Here is a 22,231-nt window from a genome sequence, read left to right as displayed (position 1 = left end):
GTACATGGGCTCCACCCTCCGCTCCTTCAAAAAAAAAAAAAAAAAAAACTGCACATTCACTCGTCTGAAAACACGAATGGAACTTTTCTCCCGCATTCGGAGCTCCGAGCACATGAACTCCTGCCAACACCTCTGCGCTCTCTCATCGTAACCTCCGTATTCGTAAGTGTGTTTTTGTAATATTGTTCTGACACAGAATTGTATCTTCCTTCATGCGTAATGTACTTAAAGAAGGGATGTATTGAAGAAGATATCTAAACGTTAACGCGGAGTGTGTGGGAATGTAGAGATCATGTCTGCGTTCACAAGTGCTATATTCACAAGCTAATAGCGCACAGTTGGCATCGTGTTGAGGTATTGTACATGTAGCCTGTAACGAATGCATGCAACGCGTACTGGAATTGTCAACTGCTAAGTTATTTTTTCATGAAATATCGATGTTGAAAGGGACCGTGCTAAAGCCAATTGTCTCGGCTCGTCATAGGGCAGAACATAAAATAAAACGTTTTGGAAATAAATACACAAGCTATGAATATTTGCTCGATACAAGACACAAAAACAATACTTAAAGTCGCATTTATAGGCTTATATGATTATTTTCTATTATTTAAAGTTTTTTTTTAAAACATCCCGAACTTTTTTTTTTTTGGCAAACTAGCATTCAGCTGACCTTGTTAAACCAATATTAATGTAGGCCAACATCAAATATACCATTTTAATCTCATTTCGATCTTTACCTAAACCGTATCGTGGTAAAAACGACATCCTTGTTGTTTCCTTCGCTTATAACATAATTACACAGCCGGCATGCGCACACTATTCTGTAGGCTACGTGTTGGGGTTTGCGTTCCCCTTTCCGTTTTTAACGTTATGTTTCCGCCATAACCGCGGAAGAACCTCCCGAACCTGTTCGGATGGGTGGGTATCGGCCTTTTGTGTGTTCTTCTGTGATTGTGCGTGACGCCGCCGCTCTTCTCCACAGGCTGACTCACGCGCTCAGGAACGCCTTCAGAAAAACAACCGGATCGCGGCAGTAGCTGACATTCATTCATTTATTCACTTACTTTCTTAGTTATTTAGCTACTTACTTATTTAATTTCTTATTCACTTACTTATACTACTTATTTAATGTATCCCTGTTTCATTTTGTGTTAACATTGTCTTATTGTCTTGTTTAGTTCTGTAAATTATTTTGTGGTATTAGGAATCTGTTAAATACAGAAACAATGATCTAAATATCAATTTTACTTATTATACAATGCCCTGCTTGAGGCATGTCTCTCACATTGGTGACACTTCAGTGAATGGTTGGCATTTATATAGCGCCTTTATTTAACCAGTGATGACTGGCTGCCACACAAGGCGCCAACCTGCTTGTCCGGAGCAATTGGGGGTTAGGTGTCTTGCACAGGGACACTGCAACACACTCAGGGTGGGATCGAACCGGCAACCCTCCGACTGCCAGCAGCAACTTCTGATTATAACCGGTGATAGGGGTTTGACTCCCAGGTCAAAGGTCAAAGCGGCACTGCATTTAACCCATGACATGCCTCGAATAGATCGCATGTCAGGCGTTCTGGAAAAAACGAAGCTTTGCAAACATCTTTCCAGTGTACACTGCAATGTGCAAAACCTAAAAAACCTAAACCCCTTAATTCTACACCTTTAAAACAGAGCTATTTTATCAGTGTATCTTTAAGGGGAAAACTACTGAATTTGTCCCTTAATAACCATTTTCCCCATTAAAAATGGGCTATACTAAGTACATTATAAAGTGTTCAGCGCCTGAAATACACCTTAATTGCAACATTAAGGGGGTTTTCCTTAATTGCTATAATTAAGGGGTTCCCACCCAGGGAAGATATTAAGGGGAAATGAAGGGGTGCAGTTAATAAATTAAGGGCCCCATATTTTTTATTTTTCGTTGTATTGCATGCTTTCAGGGGCAAATTACGTGGAAATGAAGCACATTTTAAAGGCCTGACTGACTGAGTGTCTCTCCCCTGGATAGATCCCAGAAGCTGCTGAAGAACGGAAGCTGTGTCCCTGTTTCTGTGCTCCCAGACCGGCAGCGAGTACATCCCTCAGCCAGCGGACAGGGCTCCAGTTCCCTCACCTGATCGACCGGGTGGTTCATTTCAGGGGGAAGAAGTTCGGGTCCATTTTTATTTTTTATATTTTTTTTTATTTCACATTTTTTTGTCCGGCGGGGGGGGGTCATTCTCCAGGATGAACTGGGCCTTCCTCCAGGGCCTCCTGAGCGGGGTGAACAAGTATTCGACGGCGTTCGGGCGCGTCTGGCTGTCCATCGTCTTCCTCTTCCGGGTGATGGTGTTCGTGGTGGCGGCGGAGAAGGTGTGGGGCGACGAGCAGAAGGACTTCAAGTGCAACACGGCGCAGCCCGGCTGCCACAACGTGTGCTACGACCACTTCTTCCCCGTGTCACACATCCGCCTGTGGGCCCTGCAGCTCATCTTCGTCACCTGCCCCTCGCTGCTGGTCGTGATGCACGTGGCGTACCGCGAGGAGCGCGACAAGAAGTACGTAGCGGTGCACCCCGGCGCGCACCTGTACGCCAACCCGGGCAAGAAGCGCGGCGGCCTGTGGTGGACCTACGTCCTCACCCTGGTCTTCAAGATGGTGGTGGACGCCATCTTCGTCTACCTCCTGTACTACATCTACGAGGGCTACGACTTCCCCTCGCTCATCAAGTGCGCGCAGAAGCCCTGCCCCAACACGGTGGACTGCTTCATCTCCCGGCCCACGGAGAAGCGCATCTTCACCATCTTCATGGTGGTCACCAGCCTGGTCTGCATCCTGCTGACCCTGTTCGAGATCCTCTACCTGGTGGGCAAGCGCTGCCGTGAGTGCATCACCAAGCTGGGCCAGTCCCGCCCCGCCGTGCCCTCCCACCACACCTCCGTGCTCAGCGGGAAAGACGGCCACTCGCTGATGGAGTCCCAGAACCTGGGCAACCTGAGCAACCATGACGACGGGCGGAACAAGGCCCCGGCCTACAAGGCTATGTCGTGAGGGAGAGAGAGAGAGAGGGAGAGAGAGAGAGAGAGAAAGAGAGAGGGAGAGAGAGGGACTGAGACTTTTACAGACTCTTACGACAGAGGAGAAGGAGAGAGAGAGAGATGGAGGTTGTCATGGCGGTGGTTGTCATGGCCCCTAACGCGCTCCAGTTTTTGGGAATAGGAATCCATCGCAGGAATGAGCCGGGCTCTGAGACGCCCCTCCCCCGCCTCCCCACAGGTACGAGGAAGAGGAAGACACTTCAGGTGTGGACCTGTTGCTGTTCAGCTAGTCGACAGGGGTGACTAGTATAGTTAGATCAGATTAGGAATTATTATTATTTTTTTTTTGGGGGGTGGGTCTCTTCTGGTGGCTCTGAGCCCTGAGAAGCATCATGTCTTTATTTTTGACAACTCAATTTGTATTTTTCTGACCAGAGAACAGGTGTATATCCCTGCTCTTCCTCTTGCGAATGAAATTCACTAAAGGAGACCTCTCATATTTAATATAATTTCATGTTCTGGGGTCTAACCCCTACTCACGTCGAATTACCCATAATCCCCCTGACTGTCTTCAGAGAGCGGAGGGTTACTCCCCTCCTCATTGGCCTACAGCGCCCCCTCTGGTTAATGAAAGACCTGCAGTCTGTCAATACCATGTGATCACAGTGTGGAGTCAGTCAGCACAAAGCTTGCACAGGACTGGAGAAACCAGACGTGGGTTGAACACGGCGGACGTTTGTGGCTAACTATGTTTGCAGGGGACAGATAGGCCATGTATCGAAACTGCATGGTTAGCATACTACACGTACGATATTTCAATAAGAAACTGAAATTGATCACGAGTAGTATGCTCGTATGTGGTTTCGAACACGACCGTACTGTGGTTTTTAAATGAACATTCCATTCGGTTCGCCACCAACGCCTTTTTAATACGAATGGACGCGATGTCGGTCTGACAATGCTAGATAGCTGATTCGCTGCTTTCCTGGGATTTTTATTTATTTTTTAGTTAAGTACAAATATTAAGTTAAGACGCAAGCGCGACTTGTTTTTTTGCGCGTCTGAAAGACAGTTGGTTTGTGTGAAGGGTAAACAAAATGATAAAATGAGTGTTAATTTTTCTCTGACGGCGTCGAGCGCCATCGTTCGCAGTTGGATTTACATTCTTTTTGAATACGCTCAGATCTGGGCATGCCCCCAGCCTCAGAAACGTGGATTAACTCCAACTGACAACGCGCAATTTCAGTCATTTATCCCCACTGTTTTACAGGGAGAGCCTTCCGCGGAAGTGGTTGAGATCGCAACAGTTGCTGGAAAAACCCTTGTATTTGACAGACCCAGTCCTGTGACTCCGCCAGAAACGCAGACAACGAGGGGCTACTTTAACCCGCCGTTTTATTACAATTTATTTTCAAATGAATTAATGTATAATCAAGGAAAATCACGGTCAAGTATGCAGCCAAAAGGATGTGTTGTTTCTTTTACGCAATTGCCGTATTAAGTGGCATGTGAAAAATGGGGTGTTAAGTTTCTCCGAATGCTTGCAGAACCTGAACAGAGCTGGCTGTGCTCGCTGTTTGGAGGTGAAAGGCTGATTTGGGCGTGGTCTGAACCCTCAGGGGCACTGCCTCGGGCCTCGGTCGTTGATTCCGGCAGGCAAATTTAGGGAGTGTTGTTTCTCTCTCATTAGACACTTTGTCGTTAGACTGCGTGCTCTCTCCCGTCGTTAGACTGCGTGCTCTCTCCCGCTCCCTCTGTTGCTAAAATGCACACAAACCTTTTGGCCAGCTGCGGTCTTTTTTTTTTTTTTAAAGATAAGATGTTAATGTTATGTTATGTTAATTAAAATTTTTATGTTCTGGACTATGTTTTGAAACACTACGCAATCTTCCTCGTTGTCGTTAGCCCCTCTACTAGCTTCGGTTTTGATGTCTATAATTTTGCCTACGTGTGTTTTGAGTCTTAAGTTACTCTGCGAACAAATACTTTCCTTGCTCATTCATAGCATATGTTTGAGTTAAACTATTAGTACGAAAGTGTATATTATAAATTCCTGTGTTTACAGTGTGTTTTACAATCTGTCCAATGTTCACTTTGTTTGCAGTTTTATACAAACAAACATCATGCATAGCATGATTTAAAATAAATGTAACACATAAATAAATAAAAATGTATTTTTAATACTTCTGTTTGGTTTCTTCACCCCCATAGCACCCCCTTTATTTGTATTAATTGTGATTATAGTATTAATGGTTATATTGCTATGGCTTTATGTCTCTCTTCTCAGGGTTTGTTACAGATGCAATGAGGAATATATTCAGCACTCAGGGTCTGGGTAACCTCAGGGTTTTGGGTAACACAGTTAACCTCAGGGTTTTGGGTAGCACAGTTAACCTCAGGGTTTTGGGTAGCACAGTTAACCTCAGGTCTGGGGTAGCACAGGTGACCTCAGGGTTTGGGGTAGCACAGTTAACCTCAGGGTTTTGGGTAGCACAGTTAACCTCAGGTATGGGGTAGCACAGGTGACCTCAGGGTTTTGGGTAGCACAGTTAACCTCAGGTTTTTGGGTAGCACAGTTAACCTCAGGGTTTTGGGTAGCACAGTTAACCTCAGGTATGGGGTAGCACAGGTGACCTCAGGGTTTGGGGTAGCACAGTTAACCTCAGGTTTTTGGGTAGCACAGGTGACCTCAGGGTTTGGGGTCGCACAGGTGACCTCAGGGTTTTGGGTAGCACAGTTAACCTCAGGGTCTGGGGTAGGACAGGTAACAATACTGCACATTCAACCTCCAGCCTAGGAATGCTGTCGGCCAGGTGTGGCAGGGCTAAAGTAATATGAATCAGATGAACACACTTCCTTCTTTCCTGGGATGTAGCCCAGGTGTCTACTGATCTCTGCACATTTACATTCACTCTGCGCCCGTGATCTACCTGTCTGTGTTCTGTGTCCTGCGCCCCTGATCTACCTGTCTGTGTTCTGTGTCCTGCGCCCCTGATCTACCCGTCTGTGTTCTGTGTCCTCAACCCTTGTGTCGTCTTAATAAGGGTCAAAAACGACCCGCCACGATGTTTAACAGCAGAGAAAACCCCCTAAATTATCTTTCTTCAACTTGAAATTTGATGACAAAGTTTGAGATGAGTGACAGGTTGTTTCTTCATGCAAAATAGAATTCAAATCATTCCATCCATTATCTGAACCCGCTTATCCTGAACAGGGTCGCAGGGGGGCTGGAGCCTATCCCAGCATACATTGGGCGAAAGGCAGGAATACACCCTGGACAGGTCGCCAGTCCATCGCAGGGCACACACACCATTCACTCACACACTCATACCTACGGGCAATTTAGACTCTCCAATCAGCCTAACCTGCATGTCTTTGGACTGTGGAAGGAAACCGGAGTACCCGGAGGAAACCCACACAGACACGGGGAAAACATGCAAACTCCACACAGAGAGGCCCCGGCCGACCGGGATTCAAACCCAGGACCTCCTTGCTGTGAGGCGGCAGTGCTACCCACTGTACCATCTGTGCCACTCAAATTCAATTCATTCAAACTCAATTAAGCTGCTTTATTTTAGGGGTTTAATGAACACCTGTAGAACACATCTGCTTTGTATTCTCGGGAAAAAAAGGGTTCTGAAAGGGTTATTTCTCTAGATTACACAGGGGAACCCCTTTTAGTTCTTTATGGAGCTCTCAATCATAGATGTGAAGTGTGAAAGCTCTCAGGCAAAGAACCATTTTGCCCAACAATGTACTATTTAACGAGATAGGGTTCTTTTATGGAATCACAGGGAATCTATTGGAACCATTTTTTAGAGTGTAGATATCGAACTGTAATGGTCAGCAATCTCTGACAGAATTAAGTGAGGTAAATTGTTGTATGTTCATAAAGTTCTTCACACTACTCTGAATATTCAGAAGCAGCCGGTACTGGCAGGTGAAACTAATCACAATGACAAAAATGGACCTATTAGATTTAATCAGAAACATAGCATGTCTAATAAAGAGTTTGAGACCCTTGCTTGGTCCTGTACGAACAGTATGGCATATGTACAGGCACGGCTGTACAGGTAGGTATATATGAACACATCTGACTGACAGTTTTGGATATTTTGAGGGTGACACACACGGCACACACAGTCCTGCGCATTGTGTGATGTCATCAGGAGCGCAGTGACATTTATGGCTCTCAAGAGAAAGTTATCGGCCCTGTTCGCATCATCAGGCCTGTGTTGGTATCACCGGGGCCCACAGAGCTTCTGGAGAATGCAGCCAAACCCCAACCAGGATGCAGGAAGTTTAAAAATATCTCGCCGCATTTTCCCCTCTGAGCAAAAGGAAAGGAATACAATTTCCTTAACGATGGTGCCATTGTTTCACTGAGCTCCTCACTTCTGGGTTACAGTGCTGACAGTACCCATTTAGACATTATTAATACGAAACAATAAAAATCAACAGTTTTTTTCCATGGAAACACTCGTAGTTTAGGGGCAGCCCTGCTCTTGTCAGAAATAGACGTAGAAGCAGAAAAACAGTCGACTTGTGAACGAGCACACATCACAAACACAATCACATCACAAACACAATCACACATAACAAACACAATTACACATCACAAACACAATCACACATAACAAACACACTCATATCCTTCTAAGATCAGGCAGTTAGGTTTGGTCTCTGAAGGGGACATTCATCTCTGGTGTTACTCTCAAGAACCAGGTATTCCACTGCAGTGAAACCTACACTACAAGGAGACTCAACAGAAAATAAATCATATTTTTGAAGAAATAAATTGTTCCTTTGTTTTTGCCAACAATGTCTCGTATTATGGCAAAAAGGTTTTAAATACTTTATCCTTATTCTGCCGAGCCCCAGGCAGATGTTTGTGTTCACAGTCACATTCAGGAGCGTCTTCCACACTTTCACTCCCTGTCTCCCTGGAGGCACACAACCCTCCACGGCGTTGGGTTTCAGACCACTGGTCTAAGGAGATAAGTGTTGCGCAACACTTCCCACAATGCCTGCGGCTCAACAGAGGGGGCTGGAATCCCACAATGCTCCTGGCTTCTGGGTGCTTGACGTAAGCCTGGCTGGGCTTGGGCCTTTGGCTGGTTGACACAGGTGGGGTTGGTGCATGTTGTAGACGTGAGCGTCTTTGTTTGAGTGGGTGTTGGCTTGGGGGACTCTCTCTCTCTCTCTCTCTCTTGCTCTCTCTGTCTCTCACTCTCTCTTTCTCTATCTCTCTTTATCTATATTGCTCTCTCTTTACTTCTCCCCACCCCCTCTCTCTCACACACATACACTTGCTGCCTCTCTTTCCTCTTTCATTGTCTTGTGAATTCCACATCAGGTCTCGTCTTGCCCCAGACTGGAGACTGGATTATCAAAACAGAAAAGATTCAGATCACTAAACCTGTATTACCGTGTGTGTGTGTGTGTGTGTGTGTGTGTGTTTGTATGTCTGTATGTATGTTGTGTCTGTGTGTGTCTGTGTGTGTGTGTTTGTATGTCTGTATGTTGTGTCTGTGTGTATGTGTGCATGAGTGTGTGTGTGTGTGTTTGTGTATGTGTGTGTGTAACTCTTTGTGTTTTGCTTCCTGTTACCGAAGACAATTCAATTAATTAATCATTTCTGCCACTCAAATCAAAATGGATATTTTTTAGCCGGTGTCCCGTCAGGCGATTGGACGAAGATTCCCGGCATCGCCAGAGGGGGTTTGGGTTTTGGGTGTGGAGACTGGCGGCCCCGCCCTGCGATGACTCAACTGAAAAGCGTCATACGGGATGAGGCTCTGCGTCAGGCGGGCGAGCACCGCTGCTGCCATGGCGACGCTCAGCAGGGAAACACAACAAAGATGGCCGCCGTGGGGAACCCGCGGTGGATCGGTGAGGTCCGTCCCAGCATGCCCCAGGGCCTGCTCCACGGAGACACGCCACTCACAGCGAATGCCCCACTAAACTGCCCCAATTAACTGCTCCAATTAACTGCCCCAGAGGGGGTGTGACATCACAGCATCGTGTGTCTGAAGCCTCTATGTAGGAGTGCCCATCCAACCTGTCTGCCCCGAAACCCTAACTGCCCCGAAACCCTAACTGCCCCAACACCCAACCTAAACATCTGCACTCAAGTCAAAACTGAACATCTTTTATTTTTTGGGTTAGACAAGAGGGATATCGGAAGTGGGGGAGGGGAGGAAATCAGAAGGGAGGACTAAGGTAGAGTTTGAAAAGGTGTGTTTTGAGTCTGCGTCGAAATATGGGGAGGGATTCTGCTGTCCTGACAGTGGTAGGCAAGTCATTCCACCACTGAGGAACCAGAACGGAAAACAGGCGTGAACGTGCAGCTTGTAGCTCGTAGAGAGGGAACCATAAGGCGACCAGAGCTGGCAGACCGGAGTGGTCTAGCTGGGGAGTAGGGAGTGATTAAGGATTGTATGTAATGTGGGGCAGTCCCCTTAGCAGCCTGAAATGCCAACACTAGGGCCTTGAATCAGATGCGTGTGGCAACAGGAAGTCAGTGGAGGCCAATGAGTCAAACGTCAACATCTGCACTCAAGTCAAACCCAAACATCTGCGCTCCAGTCAAACACAAACATTTTCTCTCTCTTTCGCCCTTTCTGTTCACAAAATGAGACTTTTTTTCATTCAACAGTGGGTTGAAAGAGAATTACAGAGTGGAGAAAAGAAGAGAGGAGGGGGGAAGGGAAGAGAGGAAAAAAGGGAGAGAAAAAGGGCAAAGGAGAGATGTGGAGAAGAGAGAAGGAGGGAAAGAGATTAGACAGAGAGGAGAGGAGAGAGAAAGGATGGATGGAGAGGAGAGGGAAAGGGTGGATGAAGAGGGGAGGAGAGAGATGGAGAGATGAGAGGAGAGGGAAAGGAGAGGGAAAGGGTGGATGGAGAGGGGAGGAGAGAGATGGAGAGATGAGAGGAGAGGGAAAGGAGAGAGAAAGGGTGGATGGAGAGGGGAGGAGAGAGATGGAGAGATGAGAGGAGAGGGAAAGGAGAGAGAAAGGGTGGATGGAGAGGGGAAGAGAGAGAGACGGAGCAGCAGTGTGGTGAGGCTCTGAGTCAGACACACATTCCTGCTGGATGTCTCAGACCCAACGCCAGGCTCACACAGAACAGCCAGTGGAAAAAGAGAGGCAGCAGACACACACACACACACACACACACACACTCCTCACACACACACACCCCCGTCTGCTTCTGCAGTCTGTCACGGTCCTGCTCAAACCTCCATTTCCTTCTCTCCCCTCTGTGAAAAAAAAGCCCTGAAATGCAGGAGCCCTGTGCTCCTTCCGGCCGTCTGGTTCTGGTGTTGAGTTAAAACCTCCCGTCCGCTGCGCCGTCTGGCCTGTAAGATGGCTACGGGGACGCGGACGCTAAGGGGACACATTGTCGTGGGGCCCAAGCGTTTGCCAGCACTTTACGAGTTGCGTGTCAAGTCAGAAGGCCAGTGCAGCCAGGCCTGAGAAGCTGTGATGTCACAGTAAGCTAAGAACAGAGGAGGCAGGTGGTTCTACAGAATCTGGAACCCGCAGGACTGAGAGGATATGATGTCACTAGCCGTAGGAACATCTAGAACCCCTGGCGGAACAATGGGAGACACGGAAGGCTGAGGCAGAGGGTTCTCTTGCTTGCGAGCGAGAGAACAGGTCCAGACACGGCAGCTGTGAAATTTCCCGTTCTTGATGTCACGCGTGCGGAGACATGCTCGGGCGCCAGCCATTCCTACACAGCTGTCCCCTCCCAGCGACCTCTGACCTCTCCACCGACATAACATTACATTACATAACCAGAAAGAGCTAAAACAAAACATGCATATGCAAAACTTTAGTGGTAGGAAAAGGTAAGCATTGCTAGGCTGAATGGCCTACAGCACACTCTGACTGGAAGATTGCAGAACAGTATATTTGCACAGTCCAAAAGCTGCAACTGCACATAACACACTTTGGCCAGAAAGGTCAATATATGCTTATGTACAGTATGTAATTTGGGAAATGGGAAATTTAAAATTCACGTTATCGAAAGAATGATACCATGGCACCAACTGAATGCAAATTAATTCCCCTGAACTGACTCATTTGGCATGCAGTTGATCTAACGCTGGAGTAACTGCGCGTTAAATAAACCAGCTCAAATCTGAGTGAAGGTTTGTCCATTGTTTGCAGCAAGAATATCTTCCGCTAAATTGGCAACAAGGAAGTATGTTGTAACGTCAATTAAAACACGAGCACAGCAGATGTTTGAGCTTCTAAATTGCTGTTCCTCTGTGTGCCTGTTCGAGCGATCTCTCCGGTCTCTCTTTCCGCAGCAACGCCGGGGGACGCGCGGAATGAGAGCGCGCGCCGGAAGCCCAGGTGTTCGTAACCAGACCTCGAGCAGCTCTCTGAAAAGAAGAGGCGCCCTCTTGTTCGTGTGAAGTGCCACCTCCCCCACACCCACAATAGAAGTTCAACATTAAGCCCCGACGCAATCTCCACCAATCAGAAGTGGCCATACACGACACCGTTCCCATTCATCGCAGGGTGCGGCCGAGAAACATCACTGACAGGTACGAACAGGACCGGTCGGTAATGCCGCGACGCTGCAAATGAATGGAAAAACACGCCGACAAAATAATATGTCCAGAGGAAAAGGGAGGCTCTAAAGTCCCCTCGCGATGGCGTAGTATTCAGAGAGATCTTACTCGTGAAATTAGACGTTGAGTGTGCAGGCGAATTCTCACCCGCGTGTCCCTCATCCAGGCCAGTTCCCTTCCAAAATTCTCAGAGAGTGGCTTTTTGAACTTGACCAAAATTAAAAGGACCGGAAAGTAAGACTGTGTTGAGTTATTTCGTGGTTAAGTGAGAGCGAGACTCCACACTTCATTCCACCCGAAGTTCTGAGTATTTCATGGACTGGAGGAAGATAAATGTTGGCTACAATACACGGAGCATGTTTGTATTCATCATAGCCATGGAAACGTATAATTTAAACAAACTTCTCATTTTCCCGTGTGTGTGTGGTTTTCATGTACTTACTGATTTACTTCTTGTATGTTTTGTTCCCATGCCACTCGCCTGAGTCCTCCAGGTTAAAGTGCGGGGGCGCGCAACGTTTAATGCGAGGAGAAAAACAACGGACCAAACCTGTTCGTGGAGCTTTGCTTTTTTTCCCTTTTTTTTTTTTAACTTAACCACACCCCTAGACAAAAACCAAGAAACATTTTTTGTAACTGAAGACATCAGCGTTGGCAGCGATGTGTCTTGAGTGTTGAGGTATTTGGCAAAATAACTGACGGGCGATAGAAGCAAACTAAGTACGCGAATAAGCCTCGTCCGTTAATACTCAGAAATGGAGTAAGAGAAAGCACCGACGTTCAGTAAGTATATAATTCATTCGTTCCTCCATAAAATCTGTTTATCTTGACGTTAGATTCTTCATTTATGAGAATTCGATAGACACAACCACCTCAATTATGGACAGTGGGTCTACCGCTATTGATTTACAGCTATTAAACGATATCCCACAGTTGACAATATTCCAATAACGTATGATTCATACGCTGGTCGAAAATGTTAACTATTAATGAAATGTTACATTGATTAAATAGTTTTCGGTCCGTTGTCTACCTGAGCGGAATGAGAATGGGTTGTCTCGGAAAGCCCACCTTTCAGTTGGCTGTTAATCACAGAAAGTTTATTTATCAGGTCGGTTTCATTAGTGCCCCGTGACACTGTTCGGGAGCGTTTAGTGGATAAAAGCGTCGCGTTTAACCGTGGATCTAGAATCTAGAATGGTCTTTGTTCTTGATCTTATGTTTTCCGCTTTCCTGGCGTTACGCTCAACCGAACGGGATCTCCGCTGGCAGTTAAGGCTATCGGTCCATTGAGTAATCCTGTTCCAGCAAGAGCGGCCTGAACCTGGCGGAGGATTGAGAACGCCGCATTCGGATGTTTACGTTAATCATAACATATTCCGGATTTTGACATTTATAATTGGACGGATTTGGGAAATCGCAGGACGGATTCTACAAATCAACACGCACTGTCAGTTGGATGGAAGTAGTCTTTCAGAAACAACACGGTTGATTTCCATTTACTTTTCCAAAAAAAAAAAGCGCAACTAGTTTTAGTCACGTTTTTCGTTTTCCAAACGTTTGTTTTGATTAGCAGCACCAATAACCGTATCAGCAGGTGAATACATAACGACTCGAATGTGCACTAATTGCTCAAAATGGCTGCGCAGGCTCATGTTTTCCTTTGTTTTATGTCGTCATGTGTGTAGATTTTGTGAAGTATAGAATAACATTTGCCATTTCCCTGAACCGAACCGTCGATGCTCTTGCTCACGATGAGATGTCAACAGGTTATGTGACCAAATTTGGCGGAGGGCCGGCCTCACGTGGGAAACGTGTTGTAATTGACCTAGGCTACAATAATGCGAACTGTCAAAACAGGACGGCCAATGTTAGGACAGAGATTAATGTTTCACTGTGTCCTGGGATATGAGTGGTTGACTGTGTCCTGGGATATGAGCGGTTGACTGTGTCCTGGGAGGATCACACCGTAGGTGCTTGGCTGGAGGTCAGTCTTGGGCTCCTGGAGGTGTTCTCTGTGATGGGCAGGTTCACACGCTCTGTCCACACACACTACACACCCACCTGGATCTCACCTGTCCTCGTGGATTCCAGATCCGCTGATTGGATCGGACAGACCCCCGATTCTCCATCTTTAATCTGGGTCGGCCCGGTTGGAACTCGTTAACATTTCTGCCAGTTTACGGAAGTGAGATCCGGGACCTGTATCGTGAAGCAGGATTACTGAGTTAGCTGGATAACTGCACTGAGTGAAACCCACAAAGCAGGATTACTGGTAAAGTAAATATTGGACTGTCTGGACTGATGTAAAAACATCTGTTCTGGGTTTCACTTGTTAACCATTGTTAACTCAGTAACCCTGCTTTGTGCAGTTATCCAGCTAACTCAGTAATCCTACTTTGTGCAGTTATCCAGCTAACTCAGTAATCCTGCTTTATGCAGTTATCCAGCTAACTCAGTAATCCTGCTTTGTGAAGTTATCCAGCTAAATCAATAATCTGCTTCATGCAGTTATCCAGCTAACTCAGTAATCCTGCTTTGTGAAGTTATCCAGCTAACTCAGTAATCCTGCTTTGTGAAGTTATCCAGCTAACTCAGTAATCCTGCTTTGTGAAGTTATCCAGCTAACGCAGTAATCCTGCTTTGTGCAGTTATCCAGCTAACTCAGTAATCCTGCATTGTGCAGTTATCCAGCTAACTCAGTAATCCTGCATTGTGCAGTTATCCAGCTAACTCAGTAATCCTGCTTTGTGGAGTTATCCAGCTAACTCAGTAATCCTGCTTTGTGAAGTTATCCAGCTAACTCAGTAATCCTGCTTTGTGAAGTTATCCAGCTAACGCAGTAATCCTGCTTTGTGCAGTTATCCAGCTAACTCAGTAATCCTGCATTGTGCAGTTATCCAGCTAACTCAGTAATCCTGCATTGTGCAGTTACCCAGCTAACTCAGTAATCCTGCTTTGTGAAGTTATCCAGCTAACGCAGTAATCCTGCTTTGTGCAGTTATCCAGCTAACTCAGTAATCCTGCATTGTGCAGTTATCCAGCTAACTCAGTAATCCTGCATTGTGCAGTTATCCAGCTAACTCAGTAATCCTGCTTTGTGCCGTTATCCAGCTAACTCCGTAATCCTGCTTTGTGCAGTTATTCCGGTAACTCAGTAATCCTGTTTTGTGCAGTTATCCAGCTAACTCAGTAATCCTGCTTTGTGAAGTTATCCAGCTAACGCAGTAATCCTGCTTTGTGCAGTTATCCAGCTAACTCAGTAATCCTGCATTGTGCAGTTATCCAGCTAACTCAGTAATCCTGCATTGTGCAGTTATCCAGCTAACTCAGTAATCCTGCTTTGTGAAGTTATCCAGCTAACTCAGTAATCCTGCTTTGTGAAGTTATCCAGCTAACGCAGTAATCCTGCTTTATGCAGTTATCCAGCTCACTCAGTAACCCTGTTTTGTGCAGTTATCCAGCTAACTCAATAATCCTGCTTCCTGGAACAGGGCTCTGGTTCTGTTTTGTAAGTCTGTCCAGGGGTCCATCTGTCATCCATCTGGCCAGAATAATCTCTCTCCAAGTGAGAAAGAACATTTTGTAAAAGATGTGACAACACTTTCACAATAGTGCACTTTCTATATTACAGTTTGACATATGAATGTTTTATTTAATTCAGTCAATACCATACATTGTGAAAATTAGTTTACTTGCTTCTTTTACCTTCCCGTTCTATTCTTAGTTGCTTTGTTTGGATCACAGCTTCGGGAGAAAGGTGCTGTATAAACATGGTCTGGTTATTAGTTGCGTTACTGTGGTGCTGTCATTCTTGTTGTTATCATTAATTTCTTTTCTTAAACGTAGACCCAGTGGGTCACTTGTGGTGCCCTGATCTGGTGTTTGGACCTCAGGTGTATACCACAAAACCACAGAACTGAACTGCAACTGGAGTACAGACAATCCCCATTTCACGGATTTGGAGAAGTGCTCCAGTCCTTCTGTTTTTCGACGGGGGGGGGGGTTGACTGAGCTGAGCACACTGCAGGTGACCCCTTGTTTTTATTGGGTCACAGACACTTCCTGTAGTTTCTCCAGCTGAAAGCGCTCGCTAGGTGAGCCGGTGTGCGTGCCGGATTTGGAATGCAGGTGTGGCTGTTAATGCAGTTCTGGGGACTGTTGCGAAATTTATTGTTTTTCCGTGTGACACACTCCCGCCACACTGGTGTCTCAGATGGCGCCTACCAGTTAAAACGCCCCACACGTCCTCTGCGACAGTTACCTGCTGTTTTTCACTTGACCGTATCGCTCCTACAGGTGCTAGCTCTACTGTAGTACTGCGTGGCCTGTGTGGTGTAAAATAGTCACTGGCTCCCCTGTAGTACTGTGTGTGGTCTGTTGCAAATGAAATAGTCACTGAATCTCCTGTAGCACTGTGTGTGGCCTCTAGGGTGTGAAGCAGTGATCGGCTCTTCAGAGAATTGGTTCTCAAACCTCTCCTGGGGAGCCCTGTGCACAGTATGCTGGTTATCAGTACACAATTAAATGATCAAATTCAAGTCTGAGGTAAATCAATAGGCTCCTCATTGATGAAAGTGTGGACACTAGAAGTAACTATTTGGTCGATATCAAAGAATCCAAAGACAATGTGCTAATAGCAATGAGCCAAACCTGCATTGTGTTAATAAGTCGAAGGAAAATATCTAAAAATATTTTCACAATATCTAAACACATTTGTTGAGCAGCCTTGATTGAGCCTGAGATTGGCAGAGAGGGTTTTTCACTGCTGTGGTGAGAGTGGGGAGAGACCGGCGGCTTTTGCGGAGATGTTCCGTCTGTCTGCGATGGACGGAGTGAGCCCTGAAGCTGAGGCAGAGTACGGCTCAAATACCGTTTTTAGATTCCCGTAAAGACCTCCCAGTCAAAAGAGACGGGGAACTGGCTGTACAGAGCAGAACCACGACACATTTCACCCAAATTATTCCGCCGCCAGACGTGCAAAAGTGAACCTCTGAACCCACACCTCCGGTTTAGCAGTGTGTTTCTCAGTCCACGTCAGCAGGACTGAATGATTCTGGTCCTGCCGTTTGGCAAATAAGAATCACAAATCGCGAATCGCAATTGTCTGCTGAATAACGCTGAATGCTATGCAGTGCTGTGTGGATGCAAGCCAAATGAAAAGTTAAAAATGGAGACCGTAGCCTTCTGGTTCAAAACGACCCCGCCCCGTGTGGACCCTGGTGATTGACAGGTTTATTATGCAAATGTTGTTGATGAGATTGCAGTATCATCTACATTTTTTTTTTTACATAAGTAGGTCAGTTCTGTGGGCAAAAACTCCTTGTTAATGAGAGTGGTCAGAGGAGAATGGCCAGACTGGTCAAAGCTGACAGGAAGGTGACAGTAACTGGAATGAACATGTGTTACAACAGTGGTATGCAGAAGAGCATCTCTGAACACACAACACCTTGAAGTAGATGGGATACAGTCTAATAAAGTCTAATAAATACTGAGTTCTCACTGAGTGTATAATTGAATAGTTTTCTGCTAACTCTTCTAATTTTGTGTTTTTCCAGGCTTACTGAGTGACACTAGGATAAAACAAGCGGAGGCCAGGGAAAGGAAGACTTCAGAAAGAACAGTTTTCGGAGGAGGAGGAGGAGTGTACCTAAAGCCGCCAGGATGGATTGGAAGATGTTCCAGGCGCTCCTCAGCGGAGTCAACAAGTACTCTACGGCATTCGGGCGGATCTGGCTGTCCGTGGTGTTCGTGTTCCGGGTGCTGGTGTACGTGGTGGCCGCGGAGCGGGTGTGGGGCGACGAGCAGAAGGACTTCGACTGCAACACCAAGCAGCCGGGCTGCCCCAACACCTGCTACGACCACTTCTTCCCCATCTCGCACATCCGGCTGTGGGCCCTGCAGCTCATCTTCGTCACCTGCCCGTCCTTCATGGTGGTGATGCACGTGGCCTACCGCGACGACCGCGAACGCAAGCACCGCGCCAAGTACGGCGAGGACGCCAAGCTCTACAACAACACGGGCAAGAAGCACGGCGGCCTGTGGTGGACCTACCTGCTCAGCCTCTTCTTCAAGACGGGCATCGAGGTCGTCTTCCTCTACCTGCTGCACATGATCTACGACAGCTTCTACCTGCCCAAGCTGGTCAAGTGCGACATCAAGCCCTGCCCCAACCAGGTGGACTGCTACATCGGGCACCCCACGGAGAAGAAGGTCTTCACCTACTTCATGGTGGGCGCCTCGGCCTTCTGCATCGTGCTGAACGTGTGCGAGATCATCTACCTGATCGCCAAGCGGATCGCGCGCATCGTCCGCAAGATCAAGAGCCGAGACCGGCTGGTGACGCTGCACCAGCGGTACGCTGACGACGACCGGGGCCGGTACCAGAGCGTGCCCATGAAGCGCCTGGACCTCAAGCCCGGCTACAAGCCCAACGACGACATGAGGGCGTCCGCCCCCAACCTGACCGCCTCCTGAGACCTCCAGGGTGCGCCTTTCTTCTTCTTCTTCTTTGAGAGAGAGAGAGAGAGAGAGAGAGACTTCGGGAACCTTCCACTGCCGCCTGTTGTGTATTCATGTTTTATTATTATTGTTATTATTATTATTATTATTATTATTATCATTATTTGATTATTAAAAGGGTAAGGTTAAGATGAGGTTGCCTTCCTCTGCGAAATGGTGTCGTTTGGAGATGGTGGTCGTCTTCCGACGCGTCATCGTGCTGTAGGCCTGCACTTCTCAGAGAGGACCTGCCCATCACTCTGTGCTCCCTGGACTACTCTGTGTCCATGGTTCACCCCAACATGGAGCCCCCCAAATGTGGGCCCTAACGAGTCCTCCACTGCCTCAGATGCCCTTTGCTTTCCCAAGACTTCTAGAACGTTCCACTGCCTCCTGGTTTTATGTATTATTTCTTCTTTTTTTTTTTTAAAGAGAAAAAGATATATTTTCCTGAGTAAATAAAACAGTTATTTAATCACTGGATTATAGCAGTCATGTTTGAACCTTCTTGCTCTGGGTCAGAATCAGAAGCAGATATTCTTCGATGATGATGATGATGATGTCCTGATTAAGACAGGGCCCCTCAGTGACTTATTTGCCCTCACAGTACCGTTCCCCAGCTGTTTGGACGTGTAAATTTGCAGGCCTCTTCGAGGGCCAAATAAGTCCCTCTGAGTTTTCATATACGGACCCAAGAGGTGTGTTTGTACCACAGAGTCAGTCTCAGACATGACAGCACATTGTTTACATATCTTCAGTGTATTATATATATTTGTCTGCCAGTTTGTAGGAGTATGTTTACGGCTTGCTCTCCCGGTGTTTTGACATGTTTGTACACAGGAGCCGATCGGCCTCCATGTTCCGTTGTGAGGTCACGGCGTCCCCCACGGCTCTCTATGAGAACCATCAGACTCTCGCCGGGAAACATGTTTGTGTTCCGTAAACCGCAAGACGCATCAAAACGATTCCCTTTTGTAAACCCTGAAAATGATTGCACTGGAATGGAGGGGAGAGAGCCTTTAACACCTCCACAAATGGTCTAAAAGCAAAGGGAGTGTTCACATGAATGCTTTTCCAAACTGGACCGACTGCCTTCTGAATGCAAAGACTTGAGATGGATGGAAATATCTCCACGCCCTTCAGGAACAAACAGGCTTTAAAGCGCCTTTAAACATGTAATATGAGAGCTTTTTTTGTACATTATTATTTTGATAAATAAATGACATTGTCAGCCTTGCCTCAGTGCCTTCCCTGTTCATGCGTGCTAGCAGTAAAAACATTTAACAATAATCAACACAATCATCTAATCTAATGTCACTTATCACAAATCACTCAGTTAACCAGGTAAGACACACACATGCAGGTATGCACACACATACACACACACACACACACACGCAACTGCTTGTACACACACAGGCACCATTGTTACCAGACATTAATTAAACATTGTCTTAGGAATGAGGCATTTAAGGTGTAAGATCACAAATATGTTCTTAACTAAACATTTTCATGCTGATGTAACAATCTCTACTGGTTCTAGAACACAGAATTTCAAAAAATGGTTAAAACACCAACATTTTGAGAGAAGGTTATAATATAATTTCAGAACTTATTTCATCATAAACAATTGCAAAATGTACCTTTGCTGTTTGATGTTGTGTAACCATCTTTCAAAGCTGCACAGTCTAATCTTCAAAAAAAAAAAGGAATGTTTGGATTCCTTCTCCAAACAAATGGAGAAATCTGCTGACTGTGGTCACAGTGACCAGCTCTGCGGCAGGACCAAACATTCAGCTAATGGCAGGCTGAGGACGGCAAACTGAAGGTGCAGTGTCTGCTAGTTGTTCAGCTTACACAATTGCAAAATGAATCTTTATTGTTTGAGGTTATGTAACCATCTCTTCCTGTGTGTGGGAACATGTTGCACAGTTTAAAGTGTTTGGCGTTTTGATTCCTTCTCCAGACCAAATGTATCTGCTCACATCCACTGTGTTTCAGTACGTAAAAATTATATAAAGTATTAGCTGAATATATATAAAGCGGAGAAATGTGCAAACATTGCAGCTTACTGGGAGTGGAGGCTGAGATTCCTTCTTTGGGCTAAGACGTGATTTAAAAAAACAAAACAAAGCAGGAATCTCGACTGGGCAGGTCTGCCTGGCCAATCAGGTTTACCTTCCCAATGTGACATCACATAGCACATCACAGGGATATCAGCCACGCCCTCTCTCTCTTCGACAACACCCTCAGCAGTGGTTAGCAATTAGCATAGCAGGGCAATTAACATAGCGTGTTCCTTTAAACCCTTACATCACAGCATTTACCAGCTCTTATCCACAGGCATGTACGCAGATAACATTCCTACTTACAGTCCATTTACACAGCGAGTTTTACTGAAGTACTTTAGATCAAGCACCTTGCTCAAGGGTAACACATCCTTGTGTATAATCCAGCTCTGGCCATCTTGAAATACCAGCTAGCAGCCGTTTCAAAACATAGCTTGAACTGGTCAAACCATGCTGAGCATGGAGCTGGTCTTACTGGTCAACCAGCTACCAGCTGTTTCAAAACCTAGCTTGAGCATTTTTTTTCAGCAGGGAAAGTGAGTTTTTAGTTCCCCTTCCCTTTTGATGTTAAGGTTGGGTTAATAGTGATTGCTGAACTAAATTCCTAATGAAGTCATTGCTCGTTTTAAAAATTATTTATGGGTACAAATATGTTTGCATTATTCATGTCTTTTTTTGTCATTCTCTGCAAATGTTCATATTTTTGTTGGGGATTAAAATCAAATTAATGTGGTCATGAAATAATTATATGGGCTTTCACCCATAGGCTACGCGCACGCGCGCACACACACACACACACACACGAGGAGGTGTGGCCAAGAAAGAACAGATCCTTAAATCTGCTGAGAATTGTGTGTGAATACAGAGAAACAGAGGAATGCGTGTGTAAGGCAGTGTGTGTGTGTGTGTAAGGCACAGTGTGTGTGTGTGTGTGTGTAAGGTACAGAGAGGGTGTGTGTGTGTGTAAGGCACAGTGTGTGTGTGTGTGTGTGTAAGGTACAGAGAGGGTGTGCGTGTGTGTGTGTGTGTGTGTGTTTGTAAGGCACAGTGTGTGTGTAAGGCACAGTGTGCGTGTGTGTGTGTGTAAGGCACAGTGTGCGTGTGTGTGTGTGTGTGTGTAAGGCACAGTGCGCGTGTGTGTGTGTGTGCGTGTGTAAGGCACAGTGTGCGTGTGTGTGTGTGTAAGGCACAGTGTGTGTGTGTGTAAGGCACAGTGCGCGTGTGTGTGTGTAAGGCACAGTGCGCGTGTGTGTGTGTAAGGCACAGTGCGCGTGTGTGTGTGTGTAAGGCACAGTGCGCGTGTGTGTGTGTGTGTAAGGCACAGTGTGCGTGTGTGGAGGTGGGGGCTCTCCGCTTGAGTGAGTCAGTGGAACCATAACATCCCCAGCCTCAGAGCCCCGCACTATCAAGACGGACAGGGAAAGCATAGTGCGTAGGTTGTGCCAAGCATCTGGTTTCAGAAAAACACAAAAAAAAGTATGTTTCTGTGAGGAAGGCGTGGAGAAGCTTTAAAAAGTTTTTATCCTTTTCTAAAGAATCGCACGGCTTAAGACATAGGGCGTGTTTGACATTTTTGATAAACTTTTCCTCAAACATTTTCCATTCACTCCAAACAAGTTTCTGTTTTTAAGAAGCAGGCTTAAAACAGGCCACACCTGGGAAAATAAAGATGGCCACCTCAGGATCACCAGGAGAAACCAAGATGGCCACCTCAGGATCACCAGGAGAAACCAAGACGGCCACCTCAGGATCACCAGGAGAAACCAAGATGGCCGCCTCTGCAGCTGCAGTGCCAGTACATTACATTATTGGCATTTGGCAGACGCTCTTATCCAGAGCGATGTACAGTTGATTAGACTAAGCAGGAGACAATCCGGCTGCGCGGATCTTATTGTGGCTACACCGGGATTAGAACCACCGACCTTGTGTGTCCCAGTCATGTACCTTAACCACTACGCTACAGGCCGCCCCTGTACATGCTCATTAAACATTTTGCAGCGACTCTCATCCTGAATGCAGCCCAGACACTGGGTCCAGCCCAACAGCTCCGACCC

At 46.4% G+C, this 22,231-nt stretch overlaps 2 protein-coding genes across 2 annotated transcripts; both read left to right on the top strand.

The window, feature by feature from the left end:
- The first annotated feature begins 18 nt into the window (after positions 1-18).
- Positions 19-3,653, top strand: LOC133133649 (gap junction beta-5 protein-like). Its single transcript, XM_061249774.1, has 2 exons — positions 19-162; positions 2,012-3,653. Exon 2 carries the CDS (start codon positions 2,230-2,232, stop codon positions 3,031-3,033), a length of 804 nt encoding a protein of 267 aa, XP_061105758.1. The 5' UTR covers positions 19-162; positions 2,012-2,229; the 3' UTR covers positions 3,034-3,653.
- An 8,042-nt stretch (positions 3,654-11,695) lies between these two features.
- Positions 11,696-19,345, top strand: LOC133137303 (gap junction beta-3 protein-like). The gene is made up of 2 exons (XM_061255496.1): positions 11,696-12,390; positions 17,166-19,345. The coding sequence occupies exon 2, from the start codon at positions 17,272-17,274 to the stop codon at positions 18,082-18,084; it is 813 nt and encodes a 270-aa protein (XP_061111480.1). The 5' UTR covers positions 11,696-12,390; positions 17,166-17,271; the 3' UTR covers positions 18,085-19,345.
- Positions 19,346-22,231: the final 2,886 nt, after the last annotated feature.

The sequence above is a fragment of the Conger conger genome, chromosome 1 (assembly GCF_963514075.1).
Source record: "Conger conger chromosome 1, fConCon1.1, whole genome shotgun sequence".
In the NCBI taxonomy this organism is placed as follows: Eukaryota; Metazoa; Chordata; class Actinopteri; order Anguilliformes; family Congridae; genus Conger; species Conger conger.
The sequence above is the reverse complement of the archived record's forward strand: the minus strand, read 5'-3'. Positions and strand labels throughout refer to the sequence as shown.

Bases quoted from the DNA above. Each gene is read 5' to 3' on its own strand.
- LOC133133649 (XM_061249774.1), top strand. From the start codon at position 2,230: ATGAACTGGGCCTTCCTCCAGGGCCTCCTGAGCGGGGTGAACAAGTAT.
- LOC133137303 (XM_061255496.1), top strand. From the start codon at position 17,272: ATGGATTGGAAGATGTTCCAGGCGCTCCTCAGCGGAGTCAACAAGTAC.